Source organism: Idiotropiscis lumnitzeri, chromosome 3, assembly GCF_059441095.1.
Source record: "Idiotropiscis lumnitzeri isolate Australia: NSW breed Sydney's pygmy pipehorse chromosome 3, RoL_Ilum_1.0, whole genome shotgun sequence".
NCBI classification, from domain to species: domain Eukaryota; kingdom Metazoa; phylum Chordata; class Actinopteri; order Syngnathiformes; family Syngnathidae; genus Idiotropiscis; species Idiotropiscis lumnitzeri.
The window spans coordinates 32,762,917-32,776,803 of record NC_142393.1 but is presented as its reverse complement, the minus strand read 5'-3'; the positions used below and the strand labels follow the sequence as shown (position 1 = coordinate 32,776,803).

The following is a 13,887-nucleotide window of genomic DNA, read 5'->3' as shown; positions in this document are numbered from 1 at the left end:
CTTCTCTTCCTTGCAGGGTGCTGTGCTGAAACCTTGGAGGGAAAAACTCGGATCCATTCTCATGTCTGCTTGACTATTCACAAAGTCAACAAAAAAGGAAAAAGGGGGATAATGGACGAGGTGCTCTTTCTTGTATGCCGTCCCTCGACTAACCCATGTGTCTTGGAGATTATGCGGAAGCTTTTCCACAATTGAGTTTATGCCTCTGGCTGAGTCAAGGAAACTGAGACCTGCTAGGTAGCCTTCATTCTTTGCGGCTTCTCTTTCAAGGAGAAGGTCTGCAAGCTCCTGAAGACGTTGGTTATCTTTGTTTGTGATTTTTGGTAAATCTTCCAGACGTTGAAACAACGAAGCCTCGATCACCTCTGGAGAGCCATAAGCTTTATCCAAACGTTGCCATAGCTTGTCGAGTCCCACTGTTGGATTGTTGACATAGACCGCTCTGATCCTCAGGGCATGTTGAAGGGACTCCCCGCCAAGCCACCTGGTGAGTAAATCTAGCTGCTCGCTAGGTTTGAGCTTCAAACCTTCTATGGCATTGTGGAAAGAAGATTTCCATGACAAATAGTTCTCTGGACGATTGTCAAACACTGTGAACCCTGCTGTGAAGAGGTCGCGACGAGCGAGGAAAGCGACGAGGTCAGAGACGTCTGTAGACCTGAGTGCATGCTTGTCACTGACCTTGTGTGGTGAACTCGCTGTGCTGATGTCCTGTGGTAAGTAGGGAGTGAAATCATCGTCTTTGGCATGAGGAGACATTTGGTGGAGCATGTCTTGAGGATGTTTGCAACTTTGTGTAGTAAGTGGCAATATGTGCCGCAACACGTGCTGATTGGCATCAACGGAGTCGTCGCGTTGGGGTTGTAAAGTATTTCCTGTCTCTCTTTTAGCATCACATTCATCCTTTATTCGATGGCTGAAGTGCGTATTAATATAGTCATTTGTACGTTGCTTTGAATCCGCCGGTGATAAAGGGGAGCCAATAGCTGCATCAATCTCAGCGTTTTGGTTTTCTGCAGCAGCTTCGAGCACCTTTGCAGCAGCCAGTGCAGCTTCAGCTTCGCCTTCTTCTTTAAGAGCGTTCAGTGTTGCATCAATTCGCGTGCCTTGAACCATCATGTCGATTTGAAGCTTTGCATATTCAGCTTTTTTCCGTGCAGCTTCCGCCTTTGCACGTGCTTCTGCTGCGATCTGGCTTGAGTTTGATTTGGAAGAGCGATGCGAGGATGACGCTCTGCTTGCATTTGACTTGGAATGACGTGAAGACGACACATTTGAAGCTCCACATTCTGACCTAACTTCCAAGTTAGATATTTCATGTCGGTCGGACATACTGCTGTAGTAGTGTATAGGACACCCACACTTGCGCTCTTGATATGGCAATCTTTTCACTCTTCTGCCCTGACCATGTGTAGAACTGAAAATATGGTGTAGACAGCGAGCTAAACAATTTTCCAATAAAAAACACAAAGAGGAGAGTCTTGCTTCGCGTTTTTATGGAAGTCCTTTTTGTGAAACTGCAACAAATACAGAGAATGACAAAGAAAACAAGTGGATAAGTAAACAGATCTGAATATATATATGTAAACACACAAAACGTGCTAACCTTGACTGGTATTGGATGAAATTATATTTCAAGACACATTCAATCACAACAAAGGGAAACACAAATGCTGTCAGCTTAAATGTAACAAAAAGGCTTGTAAATTAAGAATGTCCGCTGAACTAATAAACATGCTGCATAGAAATGTGCTAAGTTATATATGTACTCACAGATTGTGCCAGACATGAGCAAAATCAAGGAGGATGCAGTATGAACGAAAATAAAGCCTTCTTCATTGGCGACCGAGTGTTCAAAATGGCGCCCGTGTCAAGAATGAATGCTTCGATAACTTTCACCACTAGATGTCGCTGACGTCACATTGCTGATTTGTAAGCAAAATGGCGGCGCCCTGTTCGGCGGCGGCTACATCGGCTCGCAACAGTTTTGGACATCTTGGTCAAAATGCTCAGTCTTCGACTCAGTTTTTGATGGCGGACACAGTCAACTCAAACCGCAGATTAGCATATGATCGCAGGTTTTTGCAGGATATGCGATCATCCAGTAATCAAGTGCCCGTTGCTACGACCACTCTGGAGTGGTTACATAGCCTCGGAGTGCTACGCCGACAAGACCCAGCGGCCTACGGAGCAGCGGAGCAGAGAGGCAAGCGTAGGCGATGTGACCGGCGGAGGAAGCGGGGTTGTCGGGCTGGCCTAACAGCTAGGCTAAAGGCTAAACCCTTCAGAACGCCTCTCCCATCCATTTTTCTCTCCAACGTTCGCTCTCTGGACAATAAACTGGACCATCTACAACTGGAGCTAACATCGAACCGCGAGATGACGAACTGCTGCGCTATAATTCTGACGGAGACATGGTTAAACTCATCAATCCCGGCTGACGCTGTTAGCATTGGGGGGCTAACTGCATTCCGTGCTGACAGGAGCGGCGAACTCACCGGTAAGAACAGAGGAGGCGGACTATGCATTTATACCAATAACAACTGGTGTAAAAATGCTAGGATAATCTCGAATCACTGCTCACGGGACATTGAGCTTTTGACGGTGATCTGCAGACCCTTCTACCTCCCCAGGGAGTTTACCGCTACTATCGTTACTGCTGTGTACGTGCCCCCCAGCGCTAATACAAAGGAGGCAATGGACGTTCTCTACCGAACTGTGAGTGAACTGCAGCATGCTTACACTGGAGGCATTTTCATTGTTGCTGGAGACTTTAACCAGGCCAACATGAAAACAGTTCTCCCACATTTCTACCAGCATGTGGACTTTGCTACAAGAGGAAGGAACACATTGGACTTGGCCTACACAAATATCAAAGGAGCATACAGAGCAGCCCCCCGCCCCCACCTTGGCTCATCAGACCACCTTTCTGTTATGCTAATTCCTGCATACAAGCCCCTGCTGACCAGAGAAAAACCTACAGTGAAGCAGGTGAGGGTGTGGACTGAGGGGGCAATGGAGGCACTACAGGACTGCTTTGAATGCACAGACTGGGACATGTTTAAATCGGCTGCCACCTACAACAACAAAATAAACATAGGTGAGTATGCCATGTCTGTGTCAGCCTACATCAGTAAATGCGCAGAGGACGTCAGCAACACCAAAACCATCTGCAGCCGTGCCAATCAGAAGCCCTGGATGACTGCTGAGATACGCAAATTGCTAAAGGCACGGAACCTTGCCTTTAAATCTGGTGATGAGGAGGCACTGAGATCAGCGAGGGCCAACCTGAACCGTGCTGTCAGACTAGCAAAGCGATCTCACAGTCAAAAAATCCAGGACCTTTTCCTCAGCACAACCAACACCAGGGATATGTGGAAAGGCATTCAGGCCATCACCAGCTACAAGCCAACCACCCCCCCAGTGGGGGACACTGGCATGGACTTCCTGAATGACCTCAACAACTTCTTTGGGAGGTTTGAGGCACAAAATGGCACCCCTGCAGTGAAAGCGGTTCCACATCAGGACGAAAGAGCACTCCTCCTGGACTCAACTGACGTGAGGAAGACCCTGAAAAGGGTCAACACACGGAAGGCTCCAGGCCCTGACAACATTCCAGGGCGGGTCCTTAGGGAGTGCGCCGATCAGCTGGCTTGTGTCCTAACAGACATTTTCAACACCTCGCTAGACCAAGCCACGGTACCATCATGCTTCAAGATTGCCACCATCATCCCAGTGCCAAAGAAACCCCAGATCTCATCATTGAACGACTACCGGCCCGTTGCACTGACTCCTGCCATAATGAAGTGTTTTGAGAGGCTGGTTAAGGAGCACATCACCTCCAGTCTCCCCTCCTCACTTGACCCCTTTCAGTTTGCCTACCGGACAAACCGCTCCACCGGGGATGCCATCTCCTCTGCTCTTCACCTGAGCCTGACACACCTAGAGGAGAAGAACACCCACGTGCGGATGCTGTTCCTGGACTTCAGTTCAGCATTCAACACCATCATCCCACAACTCCTGGTAGACAAACTGAGACTTCTGGGCTTCAACACCCCCCTGCGGAACTGGCTGCTGGACTTCCTCACTGACAGACCCCAGTCAGTGCGGCTTGGTCAGATCACCTTCAATGTCATCACCCTCAGCACGGGCTCCCCCCAAGGTTGTGTCCTGAGCCCCCTGCTGTTCACCCTGATGACACACGACTGCGTCCCTAGGTCAGCCACAAACCACATCGTGAAGTTTGCGGACGACACAACAGTGGTGGGCCTCATCAGGGACGACAACGACCTGGCCTACAGAGAGGTCGGTGGAGCAGTTGGTGGGCTGGTGCAGAGTCAACAGCCTGGTCCTGAATGTTGACAAAACTAAAGAGATCATTGTCGACTTCAGGAAAAACCAGCCCAACCATGCCCCACTTCTCATCAACAACAAGGCTGTGGAGGTGGTCAGCAGCACCAAGTTCCTAGGGGTGCACATCACAGACAAACTCACCTGGTCTGTGAACACTGCATCACTGGTGAAGAGGGCACAGCAGCGCCTGTACTTCCTGCGGAGGATGAGGAGAGCCCACCTGCCCCCACCCACCCTCATCACATTCTACAGAAGCACCATAGAGAGCATCCTGACTAACTGTATCTCTGTGTGGTGTGGAGGCTGCAGTGCCTCCGACTGGAGTAGTGTGAGGAGGGTGGTGAGGACAGCAGAGAAAATCATCGGGACTTCTCTCCCCTCCATTCAGGACATTGGCCAGAAGCGCTGCCTATCCCGAGCCAAAAACATCATTAGGGACCCCTCTCACCCCCATCATGGACTGTTCACTCTGCTAGCCTCTGGGAAGAGGTACTGCAGTGTGCGGTGCAGGACCACCAGGGTCTGCAACAGCTTTGTCCCCCTAGCCATTAGACTGTTAAACGGTCAATCACACATATAGTAAGCCTACCCAGCTGTTACCCCCCCACTTGCGTGTTTCACTCTACAAACTTTCTATTTTTTTGCACTGTTGTACATAATCCCTTTTCTATATTCCTATAGAATATAATATAAAGTATATCTGAATCTGAATCTGAATCTATTCTAATTTCTGAGTCCAGAACAACTAGTATGTACTCATAGCCATGCTTGCACTTTTCGAGGTGGAGAAAATCTATGGACACAAGCTGAAATGGATAAGTGGACTGGATCGAGACCAGAGGGGCACAAGTCTGCTTGCTTGGCTTCTTCTTCTTGATACACTCACATTGTTCAGTGACAAAGTGTTCGACCTCCTTTGCCATCTGTGGCCAGTAGAACCTGTCTCGAATCAGATCGAGCGTTCTTTCCACGCCTAGGTGGCCCATGTCCTGATGGAGCCCTTTGAAGATCATGGGACGATAGGCTTTTGGAACCACTAGCTGCTTCCGAAGGTTTGTTTGGCGACGCAGGATACCATCTTTGTCGACGTGTAACTTCAACCACTGTTTAAGGAGCGCGGATACCGTCGGATTCTCTGCCTTCACCTCTGTTCTACTTGGTCTTCTACTCTGGGTCTTGTACCAGAGAACTCTTGACAGAACTTCATCTGCTTCCTGCGCCCTGGTCTGGTGTGAAAGGTTGGTTGGTGCCAGCATCTTTGATCAACTGTAGAGCACTAACCTGGATAACTCCAACGCCTTGACAAGGATATCTCTGCTGCACTGTAACGGACTCCATCGATGCACTTATTGCTTCCTGTCCAATTTCCACTGTACAACTTTTCATGTAACTGTCAATGTCCAGTGGCATCCGCGACAGCCCATCAGCGTCTGCATTGTTCTGGCCTGGACGATAGCGTATTGTGAAGTTGTAGTTGGCTAGCTCCGCAACCCATCGGTGACCGGTGGCATTTAGTTTTGCGGTGGTGAGCACATATGTCAGCGGGTTGTTATCAGTGTAGACCACAAACCATGGGGCATGGTACAGATAATCCTGGAAACGTTCACAAATGGCCCACTTCATTGCCAAAAACTCGAGTTTGCCAGAGTGCAAGTGGTATTTCTTCTCTGCTGGACTCAGGGTGCGGGACCCATATGCCACAACTCGCATCTTGCCTTCTTGTCACTGGTACAAAACAGCGCCCAACCCAACCTGGGATGCATCACAATGTAATACAAAAGGCTCGGTGAAGTCGGGGTAGCCGAGGACTGGCGGTTTGGTAAGTGCATCCACAAGTTGATTCAACACCTCTTGGTGGGAACTGTTCCATTGAATAGGTGTGCGTGATGGTAAGTGACCTTTAGCTTTCTTCACTCCTTTTTTGGACTTGTTGACTGGAACTGGGGCAGCGTTCTCACTAGTTGGAGGACTAATCAGACTATAAAGAGGGTGAGCTACACGGGAGAAGTTGGGGATGAACGGCCTATAATATGAGAGGAAGCCTAGCATTTGACGTACCTCTCCAACGGTTACCGGTGTCTTCTCCTTTAAAGCCATCACTGGAGCCAACTCTGCTGGATCCATTGTCTAACCTTCGCCTGTTACCAACTTGCCCAGGAACTTGACTTTGCGCTTGAACAGATCACATTTCTTTGGGGTCAGCTTAACACCATGTAGCTTGTAACGCTGGAGGGCAAGGCGGATGTGTTCTTCATGCTCCTCAAAGTTGTTGCGGTGCACCAGATTGTCATCCAGGTACGGGAGGCAAACAGTGTCTCTTAGGCCTTCTAAACAGTGTTCCATACTCCTTTGAAATTCAGCGGGTGCAGAGCTCAGGCCAAAGGGAATACGCACCCATTCATAGAGCCCCCAGGGTGTGATGAAGGCAGTCAAAGGACGGCTTGCTTCGTCCACGAAACCCTGGTGGTATGCCTTACCCTGGTCTAACACTGTAAACCAAGAGCTCCCTCCCAATGCATCCAACATGTCTTGAATTCTTGATATCGGGTGGCGGCCTGGGACTGACTTGCGATTGAGCTCTCGATAATCACAGCAAAGACGAAGAGTTCCGTCTTTCTTACGGACACACACGACAGGTGATGAGTAGGGAGACCGGGATGGCGTAATCCAACCTTTGTTAAGCAGATCTTGCAAATACTCCTTCACTTCTTTGTGAAGAGGCTTTGGAACAGACATGTAGGTTTTCTGCACTGGCCTTGTGTCGTGGAGAGTTATGCGCTTGTTCAAAGATGGTATACAACCAACATCAGCATCATCCAATGAAAATGCCTCACATTCTTCCCACAACATTTGCCTTACTACTGTTTGTTCGCCATCTGTTAGGTGTTGTAGGTCCACTGGTGGATCCCAACATCTCGGCCTCTGCTCATTCCCCGGTGTATTCCTGGCATTGTGTGACTTTGGCTCTGTTCCCTCCTTGTATCCTTGTGTCAGCTCGTTTATTTTTGCCTGAATGTTTGCTGCATATACAGTTTTTATCGGCTCCAGGTGTCCAATTACTCTATGACTTTCCAAATAATTGGTGTGGTCTGTGGGGTTAGTCACCGGACCGGGATGGGCACATATGGTGCTTTTCTGTTGGGAATTTGCACCAGTACGTCCTGGAAGATCACGCCCTCTGATGGTGGGTCAGCCTCCTCAGGTGAAAAATACATGTCCTGTCCCCTTGCGTGCGGACTAACATGAGCTCGTGCATAAACTGTGGTGACTTGCTAAGCTGGTAACGGCACTCTCTTTACTCCAACTCGTACCACAACTGTCCCTGAATCTTCACAGTTTTTCTGCACTAGCTTCACGTTTTGAGCAGTTCTTACGGTAATCTCAAGTGCTTTACTCACGTGGTACGTTAGCTGCCGTATTCCACGTTTTTCCTTTGCGTCTTCCTGCTTGACAACGGCTTCGATAACATTGTAACCAATAATCGGGTCGTCGGCCACGGCGGGATTACTGGACACCAATATTGGCACTTGCATCTCACTGGTTGGGGATGAATCGCGGTTGAGTCTAAAGCTGACTTCGATCCAGCCAATATACGGGATGGGAGTGTCATTAGCAGCAAAGACTGTAAGTGTCTCATCATCCAACAGTTCTGAGACTGGTCTGATAACTGTGTGGGGCAGGTGCTTTTGTCGCCAATTCTCATTGACAATGCTGGACTGGGCCCCTGAATCTCACAACACTGTCACCGTCCGATTGTCCATGAAGCATTTCACAGTGCATCGATTTCCCACCAGGCTTACTAACCGTGATTTGCGTTGAGGGGTTAAATAGCGGACTCCCGTTACAGTTGACAGGGAAATAGATGCACTTTCGCTGGGGTTGGGGCTGGGTCCTGCTGTTTCGGTTGGGACGCTCGGCTTTGGACTACTGGTGGTCCCGTCTCAGAAGTCCGTCCTTGTTTCCCGTCGATGGTCTCTGGGCCCGGCATCCACGAGAGTAGTGGCCCTCTCGTCCACACCTGAAACAGTGCATGCAGCTTTCTCCTTTCCCGTCTTCTCTGCATTTCTTACAGCCTTTTGCTATCTGTTTTGTTACCATCGTGTTGGGATTAGTTTCCATAGCAGTCACAAACATTTGTTTCATTTCTTGACGTAGTTCTTCAATCATCTGCTGCATTTCTGACTTTACCTCCTTACTTTTAACTGTTTTCACAGCCGCTGTAGTGGAGGGTTCACTGGGCTTGGAATGGCTTGAAGCCGGTGCCGGGACTGGCTGGCATTCCGTGTGAAGCTCTTGGACTTTGGGAACCCTAGCAGCAGTGGATCTCTTGCGTTTCTCTAGTCGTTCACTTTCTAGCTTGGAGGCTTTGTTAACTGCCCCGATCAATTCTTCATCTGTTGTGGTCACCTCACTCAAGAGGGGAAGTAACTGGTACTTAATGGAGTCGCTGAGCAGTCCAGTGAGCGGAGAAATTTACGCTGGACTGTGGCTCTGCTGTATAGTTCATCAGTCTCCTCGTTCGCTATTTTCCACAGCAGTTTCTCTTTAAGTTCGATGGCGCGGAAAACAAAATTGAGAGCAGTTTCTTTCGGTTCTTGGGAGACGTTGAGGAGCTGATGATAGAGCTCTGTGGCACTATCCACTTTGTAGTGTCCCTTTAACATGGTGAGCAGTTTACCAAGTGTCAGTCCACGTTTTATCTCAAGCATGTCTCTTAGGGGCAATCCTGGGGTAATGGCTCTGATTACGGCTTCAACTATTTCCGCCTCTGAGTGCCCCTTTTCACTCCCACTTTCGATTTGACGTAACAGGCTGAGGTAGGACAACTTCTCCTTTTGCCCATGCTCCCCAATTTGTCCACAAATCCTAAACTCCCTCCTTAATGTTACCTCTTGCAGAGTTCAGGTTGGCTCTGGTTGGGCTTTCGGTGAAAAATCAATCATTTTGACAGGAGCGGCTCGTGGAGGGGTGTCTCCAGACTCTTTCCTCGGCACAGGTTCAATGGATGGGAGTCCCTTTTCTGATGAACACTCTCTTTCACTTAGGCTCTGGGTGTACGTGACCAAATCTCGATAGAATTGTTCCGCTGAGTCCTCTTCCTCACATTCTTCAATCTCATCAAACACGCCCTCTGCCAGCTTGATGAGTGCCCTTTTGGTTTGGCTTTGAGACTCTCCACTGTCCAGGCCGGTACATTTCAACCGCCTGCAGACGTCCACAAGAGGCTCTCTCTCCAACTGCCACAAGCTTGCACTCACTTTATCGCGCAGATGCTGTGTTGCGTCCATTTTTATGGGTTGTCTTGAAGGTTCGTCTCTCGGGTAGGATGGTGGTTGGTGATGGTGTTGACGTCTCACTAGCGCCACCTCCTGAATGGCTCGCCAAAATATGTTACACAGCTAAGAATGATGGGCCAACTCATCTGCCGTGCAACATATTTATTTTTTTCTAATCAGCAGCAACTTCCCCCTGTCAGGGCACAATAGTAACATTCAGAAATGTTCTCGGAGCGCAACTTCTCTTGCGTCATCACAAACTGAGTGTTCTTCTGCTACGGTAGTCAGCGTCGGCTCTGATGAGCAAGGTCCTAGGCACCCTCTGCTGGCGAAGCTAATATTGCACCCTGATAGACATACAGACACTAAACCCTCATGTTCTCATTAGAAAATGACATTAAGCCCGACGACAATAAAATTGTGAGGGGGGGGGGGCAACTATTTCTATGTATCCATTCATCGCATAGCGCCACATAAACACCCTTTTTTTTTTTTTTACAATAGCCCCACAAAGGGAAGCTGGCTGAAATGGAGACTGCTGGTATTTCTGAGGCTCAAGAAGGGCTTCTCAAGTGTCGTTGGGGGTTAATTGTGTTTTGCTGTTATCTTAGAAACAAAACTCTACCATAAACCCTGTCAGCATCCAACCCCTCGAAGCCCCTTCAATTTCTGCTACACACCTGGACAAACAAAAATATAGACGGTTGAACTGCACCAACTTTCGCAAGGTTGAGCAGTCTGGTCTTTAAGGGCAGATTATTTAAATATCAACATCCACCCTGCTTTATCTCAGGTCTAGCTATATCTTGACCGAAGCAGACTGTCAAAGGGGAATGTGCTTTAGCTATAATTATGGCCTCTGTATGTTATGTTAAGGCAATTGTTGCTCTTGCACCTTGCATTCTGGGGCCTGACTGCTGGAATTTATGGCTCCAAGGATGCAAATAATTGAAAATATCCGATGAAAAAATGTTACTCTCTAAGAGTATGTTTGCAGTCAGTGAGTACAAAATCAGGGGGAGCAATTGATTTGAAATACTAAACCTTTTTGCTCTGGAACATCAAAATAATAATGAAAAAAAAATTATGACTGAGATTGGGTTAAATTTTTTTGCACCACTGCCCCACAGTTCTGACATTGAGGTTTGCAATGTCAGCTCCAGCCTTCCTCTGTGGAATGTGCATGTTCTCCTTTTTTGTGCACGTTTTCTCTACTGGTTCAGTGAAGACTTGAATGATCCTGATGTGTGAATGTGCTGCGACCAGTCCAGAGTGTTGCCAGCCCCTTGCTACAAGTTGGCTCGGAAGCTGGGTAATGCGGCTCTGATCAGGACAAGTGCTAGAAAAAAATGGATAGATGGGATCTATTAAAGATAATGGGGACTATTTTGGTAGACAAGCACACGTGCCTCACATGCTGTGGCAAGTTGAGTTTACCATGTTTTGGAATTTGGCAGTCCGCATTGCATTTTTCTGGCCGTTCTGGTGGACCGAGCACATTTTCTATTACCATATTTTCACGACCATAGGACACAACGAGTGAAAGGGCGCAATCTCAGTTATGTGTGCTATTTCTGTATTAAACACATACACTGAACACAGCCCACTATCTGGCACATGCTAGCTCACTCAAGCTAGCTCACACATGCTAGCTCACATCTTCAGAATTACAGCTCAGAAATGCCAAACTGTTAGTCACATGACATTAGCACTCCCAGAGATGCAGAAACGGCCTTTATGATAACACAGCCACTCCTTAGAGTCACAGTTTTAAATCAAATCCAAAACTATCACCGAACATCCACTGCACAGTATACAAGCAAACAAGGAACAAATAAATACAATTAACACAAAACATGCATCTCTCATGCCATTCATATCCCAAAATGTAATAAAAATAACACAAAAAGAGTACAGTGAAACCCCGCTACTTCGCGGTTCACCTTTCGCGGCGGGTTCAGTGCTTCGCGGGTCTAAAAAATATTCGGGGGCATTGTAGTTTCGCCGAGCGGCACAAGGGGGCGCTGAAGCGGTTAGACGGCCGGCGTGCGCCGAAGAGGAGAGTGGACGAAGAAGAGAGTAGACGAAGAAGAGCAGGTTCCCCCGTAAACAGATTGGAGGCGACGTTTCGCGCGGTTCGGACCGTATCAGAGCTCCGGCCGGCGTGCGTGGCAGTTAAGCCGAAGAGGAGCACCTTCCCCGGGCACGGGCGGTGCCAAGCGGGCCCTAAGTTTAACCGAATGGAAGCTCCCGAGGAGGAGGGCATGCTCGCGTCACAGTAAGCCGAAGAGGAGCACCTTCCCCGGGCAAGGGCGGTTCCAAGCGGCCCCTAAGTTTAACCGAATGGAAGCTCCCGAGGAGGAGGGCATGCTCGCGTCACAGTAAGCCGAAGAGGAGCACCTTCCGCCCGGGCACCGGCGGAGCGCGAGGCTGTCAGTTATGAATGAATAAATAAATAAATGAAGAATGGCACCTTTCATTTCACAGTCATGATCCGTGCCTGTCATGATCCGTGCCTGTCATGCCGCGTGTGTTTTTGTTTTTTCAGCTGTGTGGGCGTTCCTCCAGCGATCGTCTCGTCAGCTGCTGCGAGACGCGCTGATTACACTGACTATATTGTGATTATAATAAATATCTTTGTATCACCACCTTTTTTCCCGTGTCTGCGTTTGGAGAGTCCTGTTCAATCCTCCAGCTCTGCTGGAGGATCATAACATTCACAGGTCACACCGGACGGCGTACCAGCAGGTAAAAGTCGAAGTAATTAAATAAATACAAAAAGAAGTAATTGAATAAATACAAAAATAATGGCTGGGGAATAAAAAAATAAGTTTTAATAATATTTTTTTTTTGTTATAACATGAATTTCACTCTCTCTCGCTCTACCAGTATATATATATATATATATATATATTCATATATATATATATATATATATATATTTTTTTTTTAAGCATTTTTGAAGGTGTGCCGCTACTTCGCACCTATATATATTTATATATATATATAGATATATATATATATATAGGTGCGAAGTATATATATATACACAGTGTTTTTTTTTGTCTTTTTTTTTTTTTTTTTATTCCTAACAGGAGATCTAATACAAAGCCTGGGGCTCGATTCCTACCATTACAGCTCTGCGCGTCCCTGTACCCAACAGAGGACGACGCCCAAAACATCTGCCACCCATGCACTTCACACAGCCTGCCCTGACCTTTTATTGTACATTGAATTAAAGCACAATCAGTAAATATCTTTATTGCATTAAACTGAATACATGTAACTTGTAGTCATTCGTATAAAATCCTTTAATCCCTCTCATGGCCTCAGCGAACTGAGGCCATCACCCCCACAAAAATAAGAATAGAAAAATAATAAAAACAGTAAAAAATAAAAATGTAGAATGATATATAAAAATTTTATTTAAAATAAGAATAAAAAAATAATAAAAACTGTAAAAAATAAAAACGTAGAATGATATATAAAAATTTTATTCCCTCTCATGGCTTTAGACAACTGAGGCCATTACCTCTTACTCCGCTGAACCCCATGGACCTGCTGGCTGCCAGAGGAACCAGCTGTGGGTCAGACTCGGGATCATCATGTACTTGCTGTGGTGTGATCTGTGTGTATGTACCGGGTGGTGATGGTTTAACCCAGTCATCCCCTTTATGTTGTGGTATGGTCCATTGGCCTTATCTGGGACAATGGGCGGGCGCTACGCAGTTGAGTGGGGTTGAGCGTATGTCAATAAAGCCGACAGTATCGGACCTCGCTGTAGTGGCATCCATATTTGCAGGATTAAAAACACAACACTTGCCACCCGGTGGCAGCGGGCCCAAGGTGCGCTCGAGGGTTTTTACTGTAAGAGATCTGATACAAGGTATACAACAACATCCGCAAAGCACCATAATAGCTGTAAATACTGCCACTGAGATTAATATAGAGCTAATCAGACCTTTCCATTTACCAAAGACATTCAACCATCCTGACCACATTTCCGAATCTACATCTGAATGTTCTTTCATCTTTTTGTTCAAAGTTTGCAAACCTTCCAATGCCTTGGTGAGACGCCCATCCGGTGCCGTGTTGTTTGGTATGAAACTACAACATTGATCCCAAAATGTCCCGCACACTCCTTGTTTTTCAGCCAATAACATATCTAAAGCAATCCTATTTTGAAACGTCATTAATGAAGTTTTTGACAATTGTTCATGTACCGCCTCTAAAGCTTCTGTAGTAAAATGACTCAATC

The 13,887-nt window shown here is 47.3% G+C and overlaps 1 protein-coding gene across 1 annotated transcript; it reads left to right on the top strand.

The window, feature by feature from the left end:
• The first annotated feature begins 1,941 nt into the window (after positions 1-1,941).
• On the top strand, positions 1,942-5,057 carry LOC148340952 (uncharacterized). The gene is made up of 3 exons (XM_088289743.1): positions 1,942-2,718; positions 2,818-4,162; positions 5,035-5,057. Exons 1-3 carry the CDS (start codon positions 1,942-1,944, stop codon positions 5,055-5,057), a joined length of 2,145 nt encoding a protein of 714 aa, XP_088145869.1.
• Positions 5,058-13,887: the final 8,830 nt, after the last annotated feature.

Coding starts and splice junctions, on each gene's coding strand:
- LOC148340952 (XM_088289743.1), top strand. CDS start 1,942: ATGGCGGCGCCCTGTTCGGCGGCGGCTACATCGGCTCGCAACAGTTTT. Junction 2,719..2,817: donor TGGACGTTCTCTACCGAACT/GTGAGTGAACTG, acceptor CATTTCTACCAG/CATGTGGACTTTGCTACAAG. Junction 4,163..5,034: donor CAGCACGGGCTCCCCCCAAG/GTTGTGTCCTGA, acceptor ATATTCCTATAG/AATATAATATAAAGTATATC.